The sequence below is a fragment of the Mytilus edulis genome, chromosome 6 (genome assembly GCF_963676685.1).
Source record: "Mytilus edulis chromosome 6, xbMytEdul2.2, whole genome shotgun sequence".
Classification (NCBI taxonomy): Eukaryota; Metazoa; Mollusca; class Bivalvia; order Mytilida; family Mytilidae; genus Mytilus; species Mytilus edulis.
The window spans coordinates 68,390,448-68,408,068 of NC_092349.1; the positions used below are offsets into that span (position 1 = coordinate 68,390,448).

Sequence of the window (17,621 nt, forward strand, 5' to 3'; positions counted from 1 at the left end):
ATTTTTCTCTATTCCTTATTTTTGTATTCCTTATTCTTCCTTTTGCCCATTGTTATCAGAAACCCCATCCAAACACTCATATATATGTACTTCCTCAAGTATGTATTTGGAGTAAGATGTTAACATGTACTGAATGTATAAAAGAAACCCAGTTTAGAACGCTATGGGTTGTTTATAGGAAATATAATTTGTATTCAAGGGAGTCATTTTCATGATACTGCTTACAAAGAAGCTACTTAACCAATGGTTATTTATTGTAAAATCACTTTCATCTATTGCAAACACAATCGTGTCTTGTTTGACAGCTGGATTCAAAGAGGATCTGTGTAACATATGTGTATAAACATTTTCTAATTGTTTAAGAAACAACTCCATTCTTCTTTTTCTCATTCATTACTAATCATCACTTAAGGCCATGAGAAACGTGACAGGTGACATCAGTGGAGCAGGAACTGCTTTCCCTTCTAGAGCACCTGAGGTCAACCAAATACCAGTGGAGTTCCTGTTGCTAAATCTTAAGTTGTCTGTATGTTATTTGTGTATACTATTGTTTGTTTTTCTCTTTTTCCTACCACCCTGAAATTCATTTAGAATGAGGATGCCCTGTGTAGGAAGCTTGCCAATTCAGTGCCTTAAAAAAATCATTGTTACTACTTTTTGAGAGGTCTGTTGGTGGCCTGTCGCAATGCAAAATTACTTTTTATTTCCAGAGACAGTCTAATAATGTTATGTCCTTGATCCAAGCCAGTCCAATCTGCAGACCCTCTAGTGCTGAATATACAGGAAATATTTGCCTCTATAAAACAGTGTGATTGCCAATGAGACAGGATGTGGAACTCATTTGGTTGTCTAATCAGAGGCAGATTTAGGGAGGTGGTAGGTTTCCAGCCCCCTCATATTGTGGGAAAAATTTGGTTGATTATATAGGGAATCACTGATGCATGACTGGAGCAGGTCCCTTCTCAAGAAGTTAGAAGGCATCCATTATGAATATTTCTGTACCACCACTGTTTATTTCATTCATCATTAAAACTGTGAGTTTTACTGTTCATAAAAATTTCCAGAATTCTTTGTTGTAAAATATTTTTGAAATATCAATTTGCAATCAAGGGACCTACAACACATTATCTTTTCTGATCCTTTGTTTAGCATGTGTTGAAAGAGTTAAAAGGTGGTATTTATATCTCATATTAGCTGCTTACTGCATTTCAACAATATGATTTCATTATCTTTTAATAAATATCTCTAACTGACTCCCAATGTGCTATAGTAATTAACCAAAAATTTCCCCTTCAATTTCCAACCTGTTATCATATCGAAGATATATTTTGAAATAAAACGGAATTTTGTGAGATCATCATGAGATTGTTAATCTTTAGAATTTTTTGTGTTTCTTAACTTGAAAGAATATAGCAACATTAAAGATAGTTTAACAATTTTACAAGTGTTTTTCTCTTCAATTTTCCACATTTCAAACATTAAAACTTATCAGATATTTTCAAGGATAGCAGTCCTACTTTCCTAAAACCTTTTACAAGGGTGTTTCAACAAATCCGTGATTTATAACAAGATATCCTTAGACAAAATTTAATGTGGTATTTTTTAGCTGAAATTATCATGGACTTCCAAAAAATTTTTTTTAGCCTAAAATTTATTTGAAATGTATACGTAGAAAAAGTAATTAATAAATCTGTTTTACTTTAATTGTAATGTTTTTCTTCTTTTTTGGAGACCTAGGATGGTTATAACGTACAAAGTTTCAGGACTAAATTAATTAACAACCAATGTTAACAGCACATTATACTTTCCCCCAAAATTAAGTTATATATAACTCCAAATATCTTCTGGTTTGATAATGGTGTGGGCTTACTGTCTAATTTAAGTGTTATACCACATTTCCTTTTTCAATGTTTTGTATAATTACATAACAGTTTTCAGAAGTAGCTAAGTGTTAAAATGTAAATTCCATGTAGCGCTGAAGATTTATTATCTTCTTTCACTTTTCTTTTCATTTTTTAATTTCCTGATGTGAAAAATCCAGTGGATGAGTTGCTTACAGATTAGGCTGCAATATAATATTCATACCTACGGATAAGGGTAGAAAAAGAGAGCTAACACATTCTGCATCATGTGGAACAATTAAGTCCCCCCCCTTTTTTCATTCCCATCCCTCTTAATATATCTCCTAAATGCAGGCTCAAAATCATTTCCTTGCACACAATTGTTAATATAAGGGCTATTTTTGGAAAAAACAATTGAACTTGTTGATGCCAATTATTTCGCAAAGACTCCATGTGTGGAAATCAAATAATGGATAGAGAAAATGTTCCTTTCAACAGCTGACAACCTACCAATATTCATAAAGTATAAAATTGAGAATAGAAATGGGGAATGTGTCAAAGAGACAACAACCCGACCACAGAAAAGACAACAGCAGAAGGTCACCAACAGGTCTTCAATGCAGCCAGAAATTCCCACACCCGGAGGCGTCCCTCAGTTGGCCCCCAAACAAATACATATACTAGCTCAGTGATAATGAACGCCATACTAAACTCCAAATTGTACACAAGAAACTAAAATTAAAAATAATACAAGACTATCAAAGGCCAGAGGCTCCTGACTTGGGACAGGCGCAAAAATGCGGCGGGGTTAAACATGTTTATGAGATCTCAACCCTCCCCCTATACCTCTAGCCAATGATGAAAAGTAAACGCATAACAATATGCTTTTCAACCCTGCTCTTTCAAAAGTTTTATTGTGAACCAATCTTCAGACAGAGCCTAAGAATCACTCTACATGCTTTCATGAAGTTAAATTCTTCTTAGAGTACATGTGTCTTCATTTTACTCATTTTCCCCAGTAGTGACTTCGAAGTGATTTTATACACTGAAAACTGATTTTCCCTAATAGTGGCTTCCCAGTTATTTTTTACACTGAAAACTACATTGTCCTATCGTACAGGTCAACAGGTCATTGTCTTCCAATTAAAAAAACAATTAACTAAGCAACAGTTTTGTATTTTTGTATGTCAAAAGGTCATTGTCTTTCCAATTAAGAAAACAATAAACTAAAGCATTAGTTTTGTCAAGTAGGTTCATCTGCACTATTAAGCATAGGTAGCTGTAGCGGTATGAATGTCAGTATAGTTTTATGATTGTTTTTGCGTATTTTTCTTTATTGGAAGTTTTCCATAATATTTTGTTTGTAGGTGTATATGTAGGTGATGGTATCTGATCGGTTTCGTGCTATGTTGCATACTATATGTCTCAGTTCTGATGACTTTTGATTATTTCTATTATGAGATTATTACGTAAATGATAAGCTAAAAACTGTAGTATTTTAAATTCAGCAAACAAACACATAAACAAAGGTGTAACTAGAAATGGTATGTGGAAGTAGGAGGGTTATATCTACGAGACTGTTAGTTACTGTATATACTTATAAATATATAATAATTGATCTATAAAAAAAATGGTAAGCTTAAATTAGTTTTAAATGGGTAAAAATCCCTAAACTAGCATGCTTGTTTAAGTTGGAAATCGTGCAAGACCCTCAAGATTTTTAAAACCACCCTCATTGTTTATTTTGGTAGCTTGCATGCAAAATGGTATAATTTCATGCTTAACAGATTCATTCCAAAATAAAATTTTGTCAAATTCTTTTTAGTGGAAATTCATTCCATTTTAGTACTAAAATTCTAAAATTATTTTTTCCTCATGCTTTCCAAATTTTAAAAAATTCATGCGATTTATCCAGACTTTTTGAAAATGATTTAAATTTATTCTTATTCCATCATATTTACACAAAGTAGTTTCCTTTCCGGAACACAAATATATACAACATCGTCAGAGATAGAAAGGCAGAATATAAGAGTATAAGCAGTATATAAAGCCTGTCACACCACCTTACACCATGGTTTTTTGTTAACTTTCGGTACCGGAATTTTATCCGGCTCATTCTCACCTTTGACAATTATTTTACAGGATGTTCTATTTTCACCGAAATCGTTCTTAGCAACACACGAGTATTCACCATGATCGTCAACAAATATCTCCTCAATATCTAATTTTGCGATTAATCCATCGAAAGTCTGTTTGAAGTCTGAAGTGTTTCTTTGAATAATTCCATCTTTATACCATGCAATTTGTGTAGCATCATTAACAGAACATTCTAAACACACTGAATGTCCTTCCGTAGCTACCTTATTAGTTAAAGGTTTCGTAAATTGTGGCTTCTTTTTTGCTCTACCTGGAAGAATATCAAACAATAGATTTAGGATACGAAATGAAATTTATTACAATACTTACCATATACATCAAAATTTATGCTCTATTTGTAATAAAATATATCATTATCCAACATTTTTCTTTCCATTATGATGAAGAACTGTATGTAATAGGCTAAGTTTTTTTATTTAGATGTTTCCCCAAGAATATTTAAAAATCTTCTGGATTTTTTTTTCTCGTTAGTTTTCTGTGCATAAAAGCTGTTCAACAAATTGGTCATACAATTCATTTTTCTCTATTCTATAAGTATTCTTTCTTTCTTAATTCTAATTTAATTAACAAGAATCTTTTTTACACTGTTTCTCTACGTTTGTATTAATAATAACATGCTCTTATCCCAGTTCAAGCAGGGATAATAGACCTTTTAAATTACAATACATTTTTTCTTCTTTTATTAATACCAATGTAATCACAAAAGTAATGCCCTTAAAATTAGTTTCATAGGTTACTGATTCTTATATTACAATCAATCAAAATTAAGCAAAACAAGATGTAGAAATATCTTCACAATGAAGCACTTCATTACTTCTTTCAGCAAAAAAGCATGAATATATATATATTTTAAGCCCTTTTCAACTGAATTATATAGTTTGTTCTTATTTGTGGTGTTACATCACTGTCCCAGGTTAGGGAAAGGGTCAGATGCTTGCAGAAATTTTTAACCCCACCATATTCTTTATATGCCTTTCCCAAGTAAGATGGCCTGTTATTCAGTGATTGTAGTTAGTGACTGTATATAATATTTTGTTTTTTGTTTATTGTTTTGAATTCAAATCAGATATCAGGTAGTTAGTTTTCTCATTTAAACTGTTTTAAATTTATCATTTTGGGTCATTTTATAAGTTTGAGATGTCAGATGTGTTTTGTTTATAGTTAAAGGCGGTACTAGCTAGCTGTGACCTATAGTTTCTAACTTCTATGTAATTTGGTCTCTGGTGGAGAGTTGTCTCATTGGAAATCATACCACATCTTCTTAAACTTTATATGGAGTATAATAAATTATAAGTATAATGAACTAACCCACACCTTTTCTTTTACTCAACCCCACCACTAGCCATGTTTATGCTAATGTTTAAGAACTCCAAAAGTAAAAAGAAGGCAGAAAACTTGATAATGAGTTTATCTTACTTCTAACTGTAAGAGCAGCTTTTGTCTCTGCTTCACCCAGTGGGTTTCTCAAAGTACATTTATACGGTCCAGTGTCTTCCTTCTTAGCACCCAACACTGTCAATGTGGCTCGTCCAGAAATATTGTCATACTTGGCTTCATAATGACGATTATTTGTTACAGATTTATCTCCCTTGTACCATGTGATATCAGGTGACGGGGAACATGTGACAATACATTCCAGGACTGCATTACTGCCCTCTAGTGTCACCAAGTCTTTCAAAGTTGCTTTTATTTCTGGTGAACCTAAAAAAGATTATTTATATTTATCAAATTATGATCAAGTTTAAACTAAAGGGTTGTGGAATTTTGTCGCCTGAATTTAGCAAATGTTGAAACATCAAAACAAAAGTACCCTGTTATATTTTTTTTATTTTTTACTTAAAGAAGGTGATTGACTTAAAGCACTTGTAGCTAAAATACCTTAGTTAATTTATGTTACAAAAAACTGCAATGTTAATGATTAGGGAAATTAGAAACAGAGACAGCCATTTCTAAAGTATAATGAATGAATGAGTTAAAAAAACAAAACACAATATGTAAATACCTGAAAAAAATAAATAATAAATGTCTTTCTTACAAAACAAACTACAAATATATACATATATATGTAAACAATCAACATAAGTTTCGGATAAATAAATAAATAACAAAAAATCTCTAAATCTGATCATAATTACTTAATTACAGGTAAAATAAAAAATACATGAAAATTATCACATACTGGTAAGTTTCTGATAATTAAAAACATGACAAAATTCTATAAATCTGATCATAATTACATACAGGTAAAGAAAAAATACCTGAAAAAATTGTACTAATTACCTTCCGAGTTGAATAAAAGACTACTCCGTCGGAGAAACAGATTAGACATCCTAACAATCGACCATCTAAGCTTATCTAACTCATTCACATTCAATTTTTATGTAGGTAGTGGTGTAAATCTTGGCTCAAAAATAATAACGATGTTTATACTGCAACAGTCAATACAGAGCCTTACTATCACTGCTAAATGCCGCTAGTTAAATTATTTTGAGAGGACATGAAGATGAAAAACACAGACAGACGAGTTAATCGGGAAAACTTGTACAGAAGCATATTTATTTACTTAAAGAAAATTCAATTCTTAAATTTGTTTAAAATTGCTAATTAACTGCATGGTAGAAAGTGGATCCTTTACAAAGCCAACCATTCAGAGTTAATTAACATGCACACGAGAATCAGAAGAATGCACATCTTAATTTCCTAACTCCGCCAAAAATTACTTTCCTGTTCTATTATTGTAGAAACATTTCAAAACCAATTTCTTTACATACATGTCTCTTCTCTATTATCTTTATTGGAATTTTAGAATAAGAAATGACCTTGCCTTTAAATTTGTACTTAAAACAATGCTGAGGTATTTGATTAAGACTGAGAGAATGTTGTTTTAGGAAATATTGAACATCTCAACATATCCTTTGACAAGGCCAAATAAAAATATATGTGTGGTTCCAGTAACCCTACCACCCTACTTTTTCGGCTTAAAAATAGCCTACCCTAAAGATTTTATTGTCATTTTTCATTAAACACTGTTAAAGTCAGAATGTTGCTCCCATAGACTCAATGTAAAAAAAAACACAAAATAAAAAAAAATCCCTACCTACCTACCCCAATTGTTTTCAGATGTAACTGGAACCACACATACTTTTTTATTTGGCCCAACTGTCAAACCTCTCTCTGTTTACAAACACCAACACCGGTACAACATCATAATAAGGGTTGGATCCAAGATTTTTGAAAAGATAGTCAGGGGGGGGGGGGGGGGGGGAGTGGGGGGGGCTTAAATTCCTCTTAACATTTTTGATACTGCCAAGTCAATCAAAGGGAGTAAAAAAAAAAATCATAAAAATTTTGAAAAAACACGAGATTCATAAAAACAAATACCATTAAAATAAGTTATTGATGTCAAGTACAACATTACTCCAATTTTCAACCTACAAATTGAAATCAAAAGGGGGAAAGTTCTATTCATTGTTAAAAAAAAGTCTTTGTCCAGAGAACTGCAGTGAAACCAATTAATTTCAGTTTTCTTCTTGACAAATTTTATCCTACAGTCTGCACCGTTCACAACGAGTTTGATGTGACAGACTTGTAAAATGTTATTCAAACTAGCAAGTATTTGCAAAACTTTGTTAAGACACCTCAGAAAAATGTTGGAATATTGGACTTTGAACTAGTAGTTGTAAAAGATTTTGGTGTAGACTGATCCTAATTTTATGTGCATGACTTTTTCTATCACTACCAGTACTATTAACCAGATCAAACAACAGACTGAGACAACAGATAACTTTCATTTCTGATCATTCTTGTCATGATGTGCTACAAATGTTAGTGATAATAGTTCATCATGACCAAAACTTTTCGTCTGAGTTATATTTACTTGAGTGCCAGGAATATTGGGTTAAACGAGAAACCACCTGTTCCAATTGTACATTTTTTCTCATCAATTATTGGAATTATAACAAATATATTAACTGGACATATGCTTTTCTACTTATCAAAAGTTATGGACTCTAAGATTTAGTTATTTCAATTAGTTTGGCTATTATTTGCTTCATTTATTATTTTTATTAAGACTCAGATCTTGTTCCTTTTTTATATATAGATTAGACAGTGGTTTTCCTGTTTGAATGGGGCCCTTAATAGCTTGCTGGTCCATGTGAGCCAAAGCTCTGTGGTAAAAACCATACTTTGACCTATAATGGTTTACTTTTAAAAATTGAGACTTGGATGGAGAGTTGTCTCATTGGCACTTATACCACATCTTCTTATATCTATCTAAATTGATGAAACATTTTTTCTTGACAAATGCCAATAAACATTTTCCTCAAAACTAAAGGACGCCTAAGGAAGTTTTTTCCTATTCTTTAAATTTTATACCAAACGGACAACGCCTCAAACTTAATATGACTTTTTGCTTAATATTTTGCCTTGCGGAAATAAACAAACATCTTTCCTTCACAACTACCCTAAAACAAAATCCTATAAAACTAAAGGATGCTGGGTACGTTTCCCTATTCTTCAAATTCTATTACCAAACACAGACAACGCCTCAAACTTATTACAACTTTTTGCTTATTATTTTTCCTTGCAAAAATAAATAAACAACTTGGCTATGATCCCAAGCTAATAGGTTAATGACAGACCTTTGTAATACATTAAGACTTATGACATTTTCATGGTTAGCAGAATTATCATTTAGCTGCTGTTGAGTTTTATCATTCTGATGTTAAAATCAATCATAATTTGTCAAAAGTTAGATGTAATCTCATTTGCTAACCAATTTTTCACATAGCTTTAAGATAGAAAAGTTCATAGCATTCAAAAATAAATTCCTGTTGCTTGTTCCAATTTGTCAAATTGAAGTATTGGTTAAATTCCTATGGAAGTTCAACAGTTATTTTCAAAAATTCATGAAAATTGACATGATTGATTGTTGGTGTATATTGGCACTTTCAGCAAACTTAACTATCTCATGGCTGACAGGTTTTATGGTGGACGTAACCCACTCTATAGTAGGAATACTGGGAATTCAAGTCAATTAAGATAATAGTTTAACACACATGCCAGGGGGCAGGGTTCGGACTCATAGCCTCAATGCTGACACTGGCTAACTATGCTTAGACCATTCTGTCACCAAGGCCACCAGAGAATTTTTTTTATAAATAACATCCTTGTATGTCTGCAAGTTTGTGTATCCCAAAACCCACAAACATGAAATTTGTTTCACCACTGGTTTTAGGACATCTACATGTCTTGACCTTTGGTCATGACCTATAGGAGACTGACCCTAAGGCATAATTGTAGAACTAAATCATAATGGCATTTATAGCACCTGATAATGCCTGGCATTTATTATAGTGTTTATCTGCTGCAACTCCTGCCAAGTTATAATTGTCATTGTCTGGTCAGGAACTCATCAGACCAGGAAGTAACCCAAAGGTCATGTCAAGGTCAGTATTTTGACTTTGATTGTTGCTTATGATAGTGCTTTAGGTAAGTAGTTGTATTGCCAATATTTAAGTCATAATATTTTCAATGTTTATGCTAAGGATGTTGGTAAAGCACTTTCAAGTTGTTGAGTGGAGTTTCTAGTACAGTATTTGATTTTATGTAGGGATTTTTTATTTGACTACTGTCTCACAACCATCATGACACATATATGTGAAGTACAAATTGATTCTAAAAAGGCACTACAACTATAATTCCAATACAAATGGACATACAGATGTATAAGTTGGTTTGTGATAAAATTGTAACTTAAACATTGATTGATTGATTGGGGGATTTATACCACTTTCAGCTCCATACAATTTGATATTCTGAAACAGTCAGTTTTTATTAGTAGAGGAAGACAAAGAACCACATCTTTTGACAGGAAAACTGATAATCCTTAACAATAAAGATTGAAGCTGAGCAAACCTACCACTTACAACCTTAGTGTTATAAGGCTTAGAGTGATACAGAAGTTGAAATTCTTAGAACGTGGCCAAAACGGCCCCTTGAACTTCAGATTTCTTGAAAAAAAGTCCTCAGACAGCACTCAAGAGCACCAACCGAATAATTATAGCTTAAACAGCAAAAACCTTGAAAGATTTTCATAACCATATGTAATATCTCAAACCAATGTTTGTAGTGAAAGCCTAAAGTGTGAAATCATACTGATTATTTACAAAAAATTAACAGAACATTGGCAGGAATTGTTTTAATATCTCATTAATAGATCTTGCAATGCAAGAATGTGAAGATAGGACATTAAACGTATAGATAACCATGATTTAATGTACCATCTATGTTTCTGAGAGATATTAACTTATATCAACAAGTTTGCTAACAACTGTCGACAATTTATCTGTCAACAGCGAAATGAAAAATCGGTCAAAATGAATTTATCATTATTTATAAACACTGCTTAGAATGTGGGTGTTTGGGAAGTTGGTGTTATTACAGTAATTAATTGTTTCCATTCTTTCTGCCTACAAGAGTACCGAAAATAAAGTTCATGTAGGCTCTGGAATTGTAATTTTCAGAACTGCTATCTTGCACTCATATTAACTTTATTAAATGCATGTAGAAGTTTCATATGAACAAAAGGTAATGAACAGCAACCCACAAAAACATCATGGCAACATCAGTGTTCTCCCTAGGGCCTTTTAGCATCATGGTAATGTTATGCTATATTTCTGAATGTGATGCTATCTAAATTGATTTTCTTAGTTTAAACATATTTATTTATAGTGGATTGCGAAACAAGTTATTACAACTTATATTAATCCCTTTCCACTTTGCAGGTGTGAGTGCTGCCTTGTAGAGGCATTAGCTTACTCTTTTTCGAAATCTACAAGGGTGTCTTTAACATGCAAGAGATATGGCTCTCTCTTAACACGGGTCAGCCATTTATTGTCCCCTTCTAACGGACTATCATCGTTTTCTCAAGACCATACTCGCAAATGGTGTCAAGGGAGAGCCGAAAATTGAGTACCTGAAATTTTCATCCCGAACGGGAATCAAACCAGGAACCTTTGTGTTTGTAGTCCGATGCACTAACCACTACACCACAGCTCTTTGATTTTCTTATAGATTGTGTTATGGATGTGATGCTATAGTTTTTAGAAACAAGATGGTATTTCAAATTTCTTTGTTTACCAGGATGCTGTATGAAATATCTGGGGAGAACACTGATACATGGTGTCTTCAATTCTAAAAAAGCTCTAGACAAGTGTCTTAAATAAATTACATGTTTGTTTCAAGAAAGATAGTTCAGTCTAATGTTTGATATCAATATTTATCAAATTCTTATGTCATGTTTTCAGCTTCTGACCAATATGTTGCAAAAGCACTTAAAGAAAATAGTCAAAACAATCTCAAAGTATTAATATTTCAATGCAGGATTTAATACTTTGGTTTGTGGTGAATAAACCAAGATCAACTGTATTTGCATGATAGATTATGATTGATTGATTTGGTATTGAATGCCACTTCTGGCTATTTAGTGGTGCTTATTTTTATTGCTGTAGGAAGCTGGAAATCCATGACCTTCAGCAAGAATACTGACCATCCTAGTCAATTACAAAATAAATCAAGATTATTATATCATATACCTCTTACTATAATTGAACATTAAGGAAACTTGTTTTTTTCATTCAAAATCTGTCTGTTTTATCTTATGCTGAGTTGAAGAGAAGATTATGCCATTCTAAATGTGAAATAAGAAGACTGATGCATATTTTGAATTATTATTTAGAATGATTTCTGTCAATCTTTAAATTAAATATGTGAAATACATCTGGGATTTGTAAATATTATGTAATCATAATGTTTCATTTGATCTTCATCTTGAATACATCTCCACATTAACTTATCTTTTTATCAAATGATTTTGAAAAGTACTGATTCAAAGACCTAAATATTAAAATAAATTCTTGTCTGATTTAAACTTTTGAATTTAAGATTTTTAATGAAACTATATGCTTTAAGATGTAGTTCAAGCATTTCAAAATCAGAAATTAGTTTGAAGAAACTGGCAAATTTTTCTGTTCAATATTTGTAACAGAAAAAACACCCACTATGATTACTGTATTAAGAACAAAAACTAAATTGTAATGGAAGACAACTCTATGTTAACAGATATTGTGATGGGAGACAACTCTATGTTAATAGATATTGTAATGGGAGACAACTCTACAATTGCCAAATATTGCAATGGAAGACATCTGTAAAGTTATTCCAAATTCCTGCATTTTCTTAGTGTTGATTCAGAAAAATATATCTATAGGTCTTTGAAAGCAATTGCATTTAAATATCTATGGATTTGGGTCTAGAATGTATATTTGCATTGAGCTTAGAGTGAAAAATAACATGGGTGGTCTTTTAACAAGTACTTTCAAAGACCCATGTACTTTTTTCTAGATAACTGTTACAAACAATGAAAGAAATATATACTAATTTTGTTAATTGTTTTATCAAGTGCTATCACATTTAACATCTCCAATGATACAACAGACACACATACTACAAGCTTCATGTGCTCTAATCAAACATAACCTCAACCAAACAATTGTTCCATCTGGATCTTATTTCAACATCATTGTATTTTCTTTTTTTTAACACTTTGAACAATGATATATAGTATAAACAAATCTAAATATCTAATAAATTGTTGAAATGTAATCCATGGTGTAACAACAAACTACAACAAATTGATCTTGTTGGGAGATTATTTTGAAATTTTATGCAAAATATTTTTATGAACCAAATCATTATTATTTCACTTTGATAAAGATTAATCTATTGATTGTGTTATTCAATCCTAGATAATACAGCCAAAAATAATAAAAGCAGAATTGATTTTCAGGTTTCTTTTCTATGGAAAAAATCTCAAAAATCTTAGTTTGAAATTCTGAAATTAGAAAAGTTTAATTTTTACTTAAAACATTTGGCACTAGCATTGACGATTATCCCCCAAAAAGTGACAATAAGATATATACTTTGGCCATTAGTCGAACAAGTACCTTTGTAACTTTCTATTGTTACCTTTTGTGGATAATTTTAGCCTGTGTCAAAAAGTTTTGATCCAACATTAATTTTTACGAGTCAAAATAACATTCATCATCTGAAATTTTTGTTCATCAAAACTAGATACTGACAAAAAATAGAATTAAAATTAATGTCATCTATTGATATGAAATAATCTCCCAACTAAGACCTTAAACATGATGCAAACTACCACACCAACATACTAATTCTCCATCCTGTCGATGGTGAAATGGGGTTATCAAGGGGTTGGGAACACAGGTTGCACTCATCCTCTTCTACAGCAGATAAACCAAGCAGCAAAGATCGCAATTCTAATTAGAGGATAGGGTAAAACCATTAATTTTTAGTATTCAAAAGTTAATAAAGCTTTTTTTGCAAGTCAAAATATTAAAAAGCAATTAGTTCAAGTTATCAATTTCTGGATAGTTAGTTTTTTAAGAAATATTATATATCAATTAGTGATAATAATTAAATCACTTCAAAATAGTTTTGAAACACTTTGTAATATTTTTCAAACTACAAGATTTATCTCCCTTCTCACAACAAAATAAAATCTAAGTGAAATTTTCTAATCTAAAAGCAGATCTAAGATGCCTAAAATCTTAAAGCATTGGAATAAGCAGCTACTAAATTATCTTCATTGACCGAGAATGTCTTGTTACAAACCTGATGACTTTCCTTGCATTGCCGTGGCAACAGCCTCTTCCTTTTCTTCTTCGTCTGACCCTGACACACTACCATATCCACTACTAGCCTTGGATACATCCATTCTGCCGGGAACCAGTAGCCTATTGTCTCCTGAATCATGATTGGTTGGTTCCTGAATCTCCCTTGTAACACTGGTTATGGTTGGTTTATTCAACTGTACTGTGGCTTCTGACTTTTCACCCCAGGATTGACCTTTGGTGACAGAAAAATTGTCCGATTCAACTGTTACGTCATGTTCCTCGATTGTTTCACCTTCTTTATTTCTCAACCATTTAGATTTATATTGACTTCTTGAAAAATAGTCAGAACCACGCGATGTCAGCTTTCTCTTTGTTTTGATGACATCTTTCTCAAAATGGTCGCTACCACCAGGGGAAGTAACCTTAGATTCAATAACTGTAAATATAAAGACATATTAATGAATAAAAAATATTTTATCTTTAGAACCAGCTTCACAGATCAGTTCTTAGTGGGTGCACAAAATCCATTGCCTTGTAGCATTATAAGTTGAACTTTTGGTGATCTCATTAAATATTTGATTTTGTTATCAGAATAAAAGGACATCATAAACATGATAAAAGTTTAAAAAAATTATTATTCATAACAGTCACATGCAAATCAAGATTATTTTTTAAAAAGAGGGTTCTATAGCTGAATAAGGTTGAGGGTTTAAATCTATTTTTGTAGATTTATACAGAATTGATAAAAAAAAAATACAAAACCAAAATTTCGATTCAGAACATATAAATACCTGTATCCTTTTCTTCTTCCTCCGTCCTACTTTGTGACCTCCGTAACGTTGTTTTCTCTGTAACAACACAGTCTCCCTGGTCTTTGTACGAGACACTCTGTACTGTGATGGATCCATCGTCATCCTCTATTACAGACAATGAATCGTTGAGTGGTGTGACGGGTGCTAATGTGAACACAGGGCGGTCTTTCTTCACTGGAGTAATCTGAAGCTCTGTTGATACGGGGGACTGTGTAACTGGAGTGACTATTTCCTCTATGATTGCTTCCTCTGAAAAAAAATATTAAATTGTTAAAGCTGACCAAAATTTTGTGAGGTTGTTGTAGCTAAATCACTAATATTTTTAGTTATTTAAAAAGCAATATGCAATCATAAGTACAAACACCATGCCCTGCTAGCATTATCACTTTCCAAGTTTGCAAATCAAGAATTCTGGGTAAGAACCTGAATTTGATTAATATATGTTTCATAAGGAACGTGTGTACATGCACTAAGTTTATAGTGGGTGTGATCACAATGTCATAGTAAACCTGAAACATTTGTAAAACAAGAATGTGTCCCCAGTACACGAATGCCCCACTCGCACTATCATTTTCCATGTTCAGTGGACCGTGACATTGGACTTCAACTTCATCAAAAACTACCTTGACCAAAAACTTTAACCTGAAGCGGGACAGACGGACGGACGGACAAACAGACGAACGGACGAACAGACGAACGGACGAACAGACGAACGAACGAACAGACGAACGGACGCACAGACCAGAAAACATAATGCCCCCCTACTACCGTAGATGGGGCATAATAAAATTTTACATCAAACTACGGTATAAGTCTTATTTTGCTCTTTTATGTTGTTGGTTTGCTATCCAATCTATTTATAATCAACATAAACTTCTATATATTCTAAAATCAATACAACTCTTTCACCATACACTAACATTCAATTTTTCCTCAATGCATGAAAAATTGTAACCCAAGATAAAAAGTCTAGATAAGTTTTTGTTGAATAGCTGTCTTGTTGAAATTTGTCCCACACTTCCTTTCATTTGCATCAAGAAGAAAATCTAGACATGTATTTTTCCCCCACATATAAACAAATTTCTAATGCAGAATATTCTGAAGCCATTCCAACAACAAGAGTGCACACGCTGAAATGTCTCGCCTTCTATACTAATCATTGATATTATGTTGATAGTCCTAAGTATAAAGCTTAGTTTTATTACAACTGTCTCATAAACTTAACATTAACCAAGATAACTAAACAAAGACCAATGAACCTTGAAAATGAGGTCAAGGTCCGATGAACCATGCCAGGCAGACATGTACAGCTAACAATGCTTCTATACAACATATATAGTTGACCCATTACTTATAGTTTAAGAAAAATAGACCAAAACACAAAAACTTAACACTGTGCAATGAACCGTGAAAATGAGGTCACCGTCAAATAAAACCTGCGCGACTGACATAAAGATCATAAAATATTTCCATACACCAAATATAGTTGACCTATGGCATACAGTATTAGATAAAAAGACCAAAACTCAAAAACTTAACTTTGACCACTGAACCATGAAAATGAGGTCAAGGTCATATGACATCTGCCCGCTAGACATGTACACCTTACCATCATTCCATACAACAAATATAGTAGACCTATTGCATATAGTATGAGAAAAACAGACCAAAACACAAAAATTTAACTATAACCACTGAACCATGAAAATGAGGTCAAGGTCAGATGACACCTGCCAGTTGGACATGTACACCTTACAGTCCTTCCATACACCGAATATACTAGCCCTATTGCTTATAGTATCTGAGATATGGACTTGACCACCAAAACTTAACCTTGATCACTGATCCATGAAATGAGGTCGGGGTCAAGTGAAAACTATCTGACAGACATGAGGACCTTGCAAGGTACGCACATACCAAATATAGTTATCCTATTACTTATAATAAGAGAGAATTCAACATTACAAAAAATTTGAACTTTTTTTTCAAGTGGTCACTGAACCATGAAAATGAGGTCAAGGACATTGCACATGTGACTGACGGAAACTTCGTAAAATGAAGCATCTATATACAAAGTATGAAGCATCCAGGTCTTCCACCTTCTGAAATATAAAGCTTTTAAGAAGTGAGCTAACACCGCCGCCGCCGCCGCCGCCGGATCACTATCCCTATGTCGAGCTTTCTGCAACAAAAGTTGCAGGCTCGACAAAAATGGTGTCACCAATGTTTTTGTTATGTCCCCATTCTATCATCTGTAAGCATTGTCAAATAAATGTGCATGTAGATTACCAGTGCCAAAGTTATCAATGATTGTTGCTGTTGGCAAAAAACAAACAATTTCCTGCTTTTAATTATTGCAGAATTATATTCTAAAGTGGCAAAAAACGAGGATTTTTTTCTAAATGGAATTTGTGCCAACAATCACTTAATGAAAGACACTTGTGGAAACAACGTTCTTGTTGACTTGTTACTTAGATACTAATTTAAGCTATTAGAATCAATACTTTTTTTTTATCTAAATAAGTCTGTTTCCTGTCTGAATAAAAATCCAGATACCAATTTCAGGTAGACAATATATCATAGAATATTGGTGAAGGTCTGTGTAGTGCACACAGGAAAAAAATCATTGCTGTTAATTTGGAAATCCATATTGTGCCTACATTTATACCACCCATATCTAGCATACTTGGATAAAACAAACCTTTTTCTTTCTGCTGAATATGTTCATCTTTGTTGGCTTTTGTAACTGGTTTGTCCTTAAAAGATACAAATAAAATGCTTTAATCAAATTTCTTTTAAACTCGATATTTGGATCTTAAAGTTTATGTGTCCTTTTAACTTTTTCTGTTTCCTGCATTATGCTGATCTTTTAGAAAATAAAATAATGTTTTAGTATTTCAAACAATTTAGAACAGGATAAACATTTAAAAAATAAAATAAAAACATTTTTCTTTATGGTAGTTTTATCCTATAGCATCTACAGGAATCACATGTGTTGTACTGTCAGTTGTGAAATATTTACTTTTTTTTAAAAACAGTGAAACCTGACTAAATGGAATCCTGCATAAACAGAAAACCTGTATAAAAAAATGTTCTTAAACACCGTCATA

General features: G+C 32.4%; 1 protein-coding gene across 1 annotated transcript in view; it reads right to left on the bottom strand.

Annotated features, from left to right (window-relative positions):
• The window catches only part of LOC139528235 (uncharacterized), a 123,091-nt gene that overhangs the window by 39,833 nt on the left and 65,637 nt on the right, over positions 1-17,621 (bottom strand). The window contains exons 7-12 of the mRNA XM_071324117.1: positions 17,213-17,267; positions 14,491-14,760; positions 13,698-14,135; positions 13,235-13,342; positions 5,415-5,699; positions 3,964-4,248 (exon numbers count right to left, since the gene is read on the bottom strand). Coding sequence (XP_071180218.1) covers positions 3,964-4,248; positions 5,415-5,699; positions 13,235-13,342; positions 13,698-14,135; positions 14,491-14,760; positions 17,213-17,267 — 1,441 coding nt within the window. The remainder of the gene's footprint in view (positions 1-3,963; positions 4,249-5,414; positions 5,700-13,234; positions 13,343-13,697; positions 14,136-14,490; positions 14,761-17,212; positions 17,268-17,621) is intronic.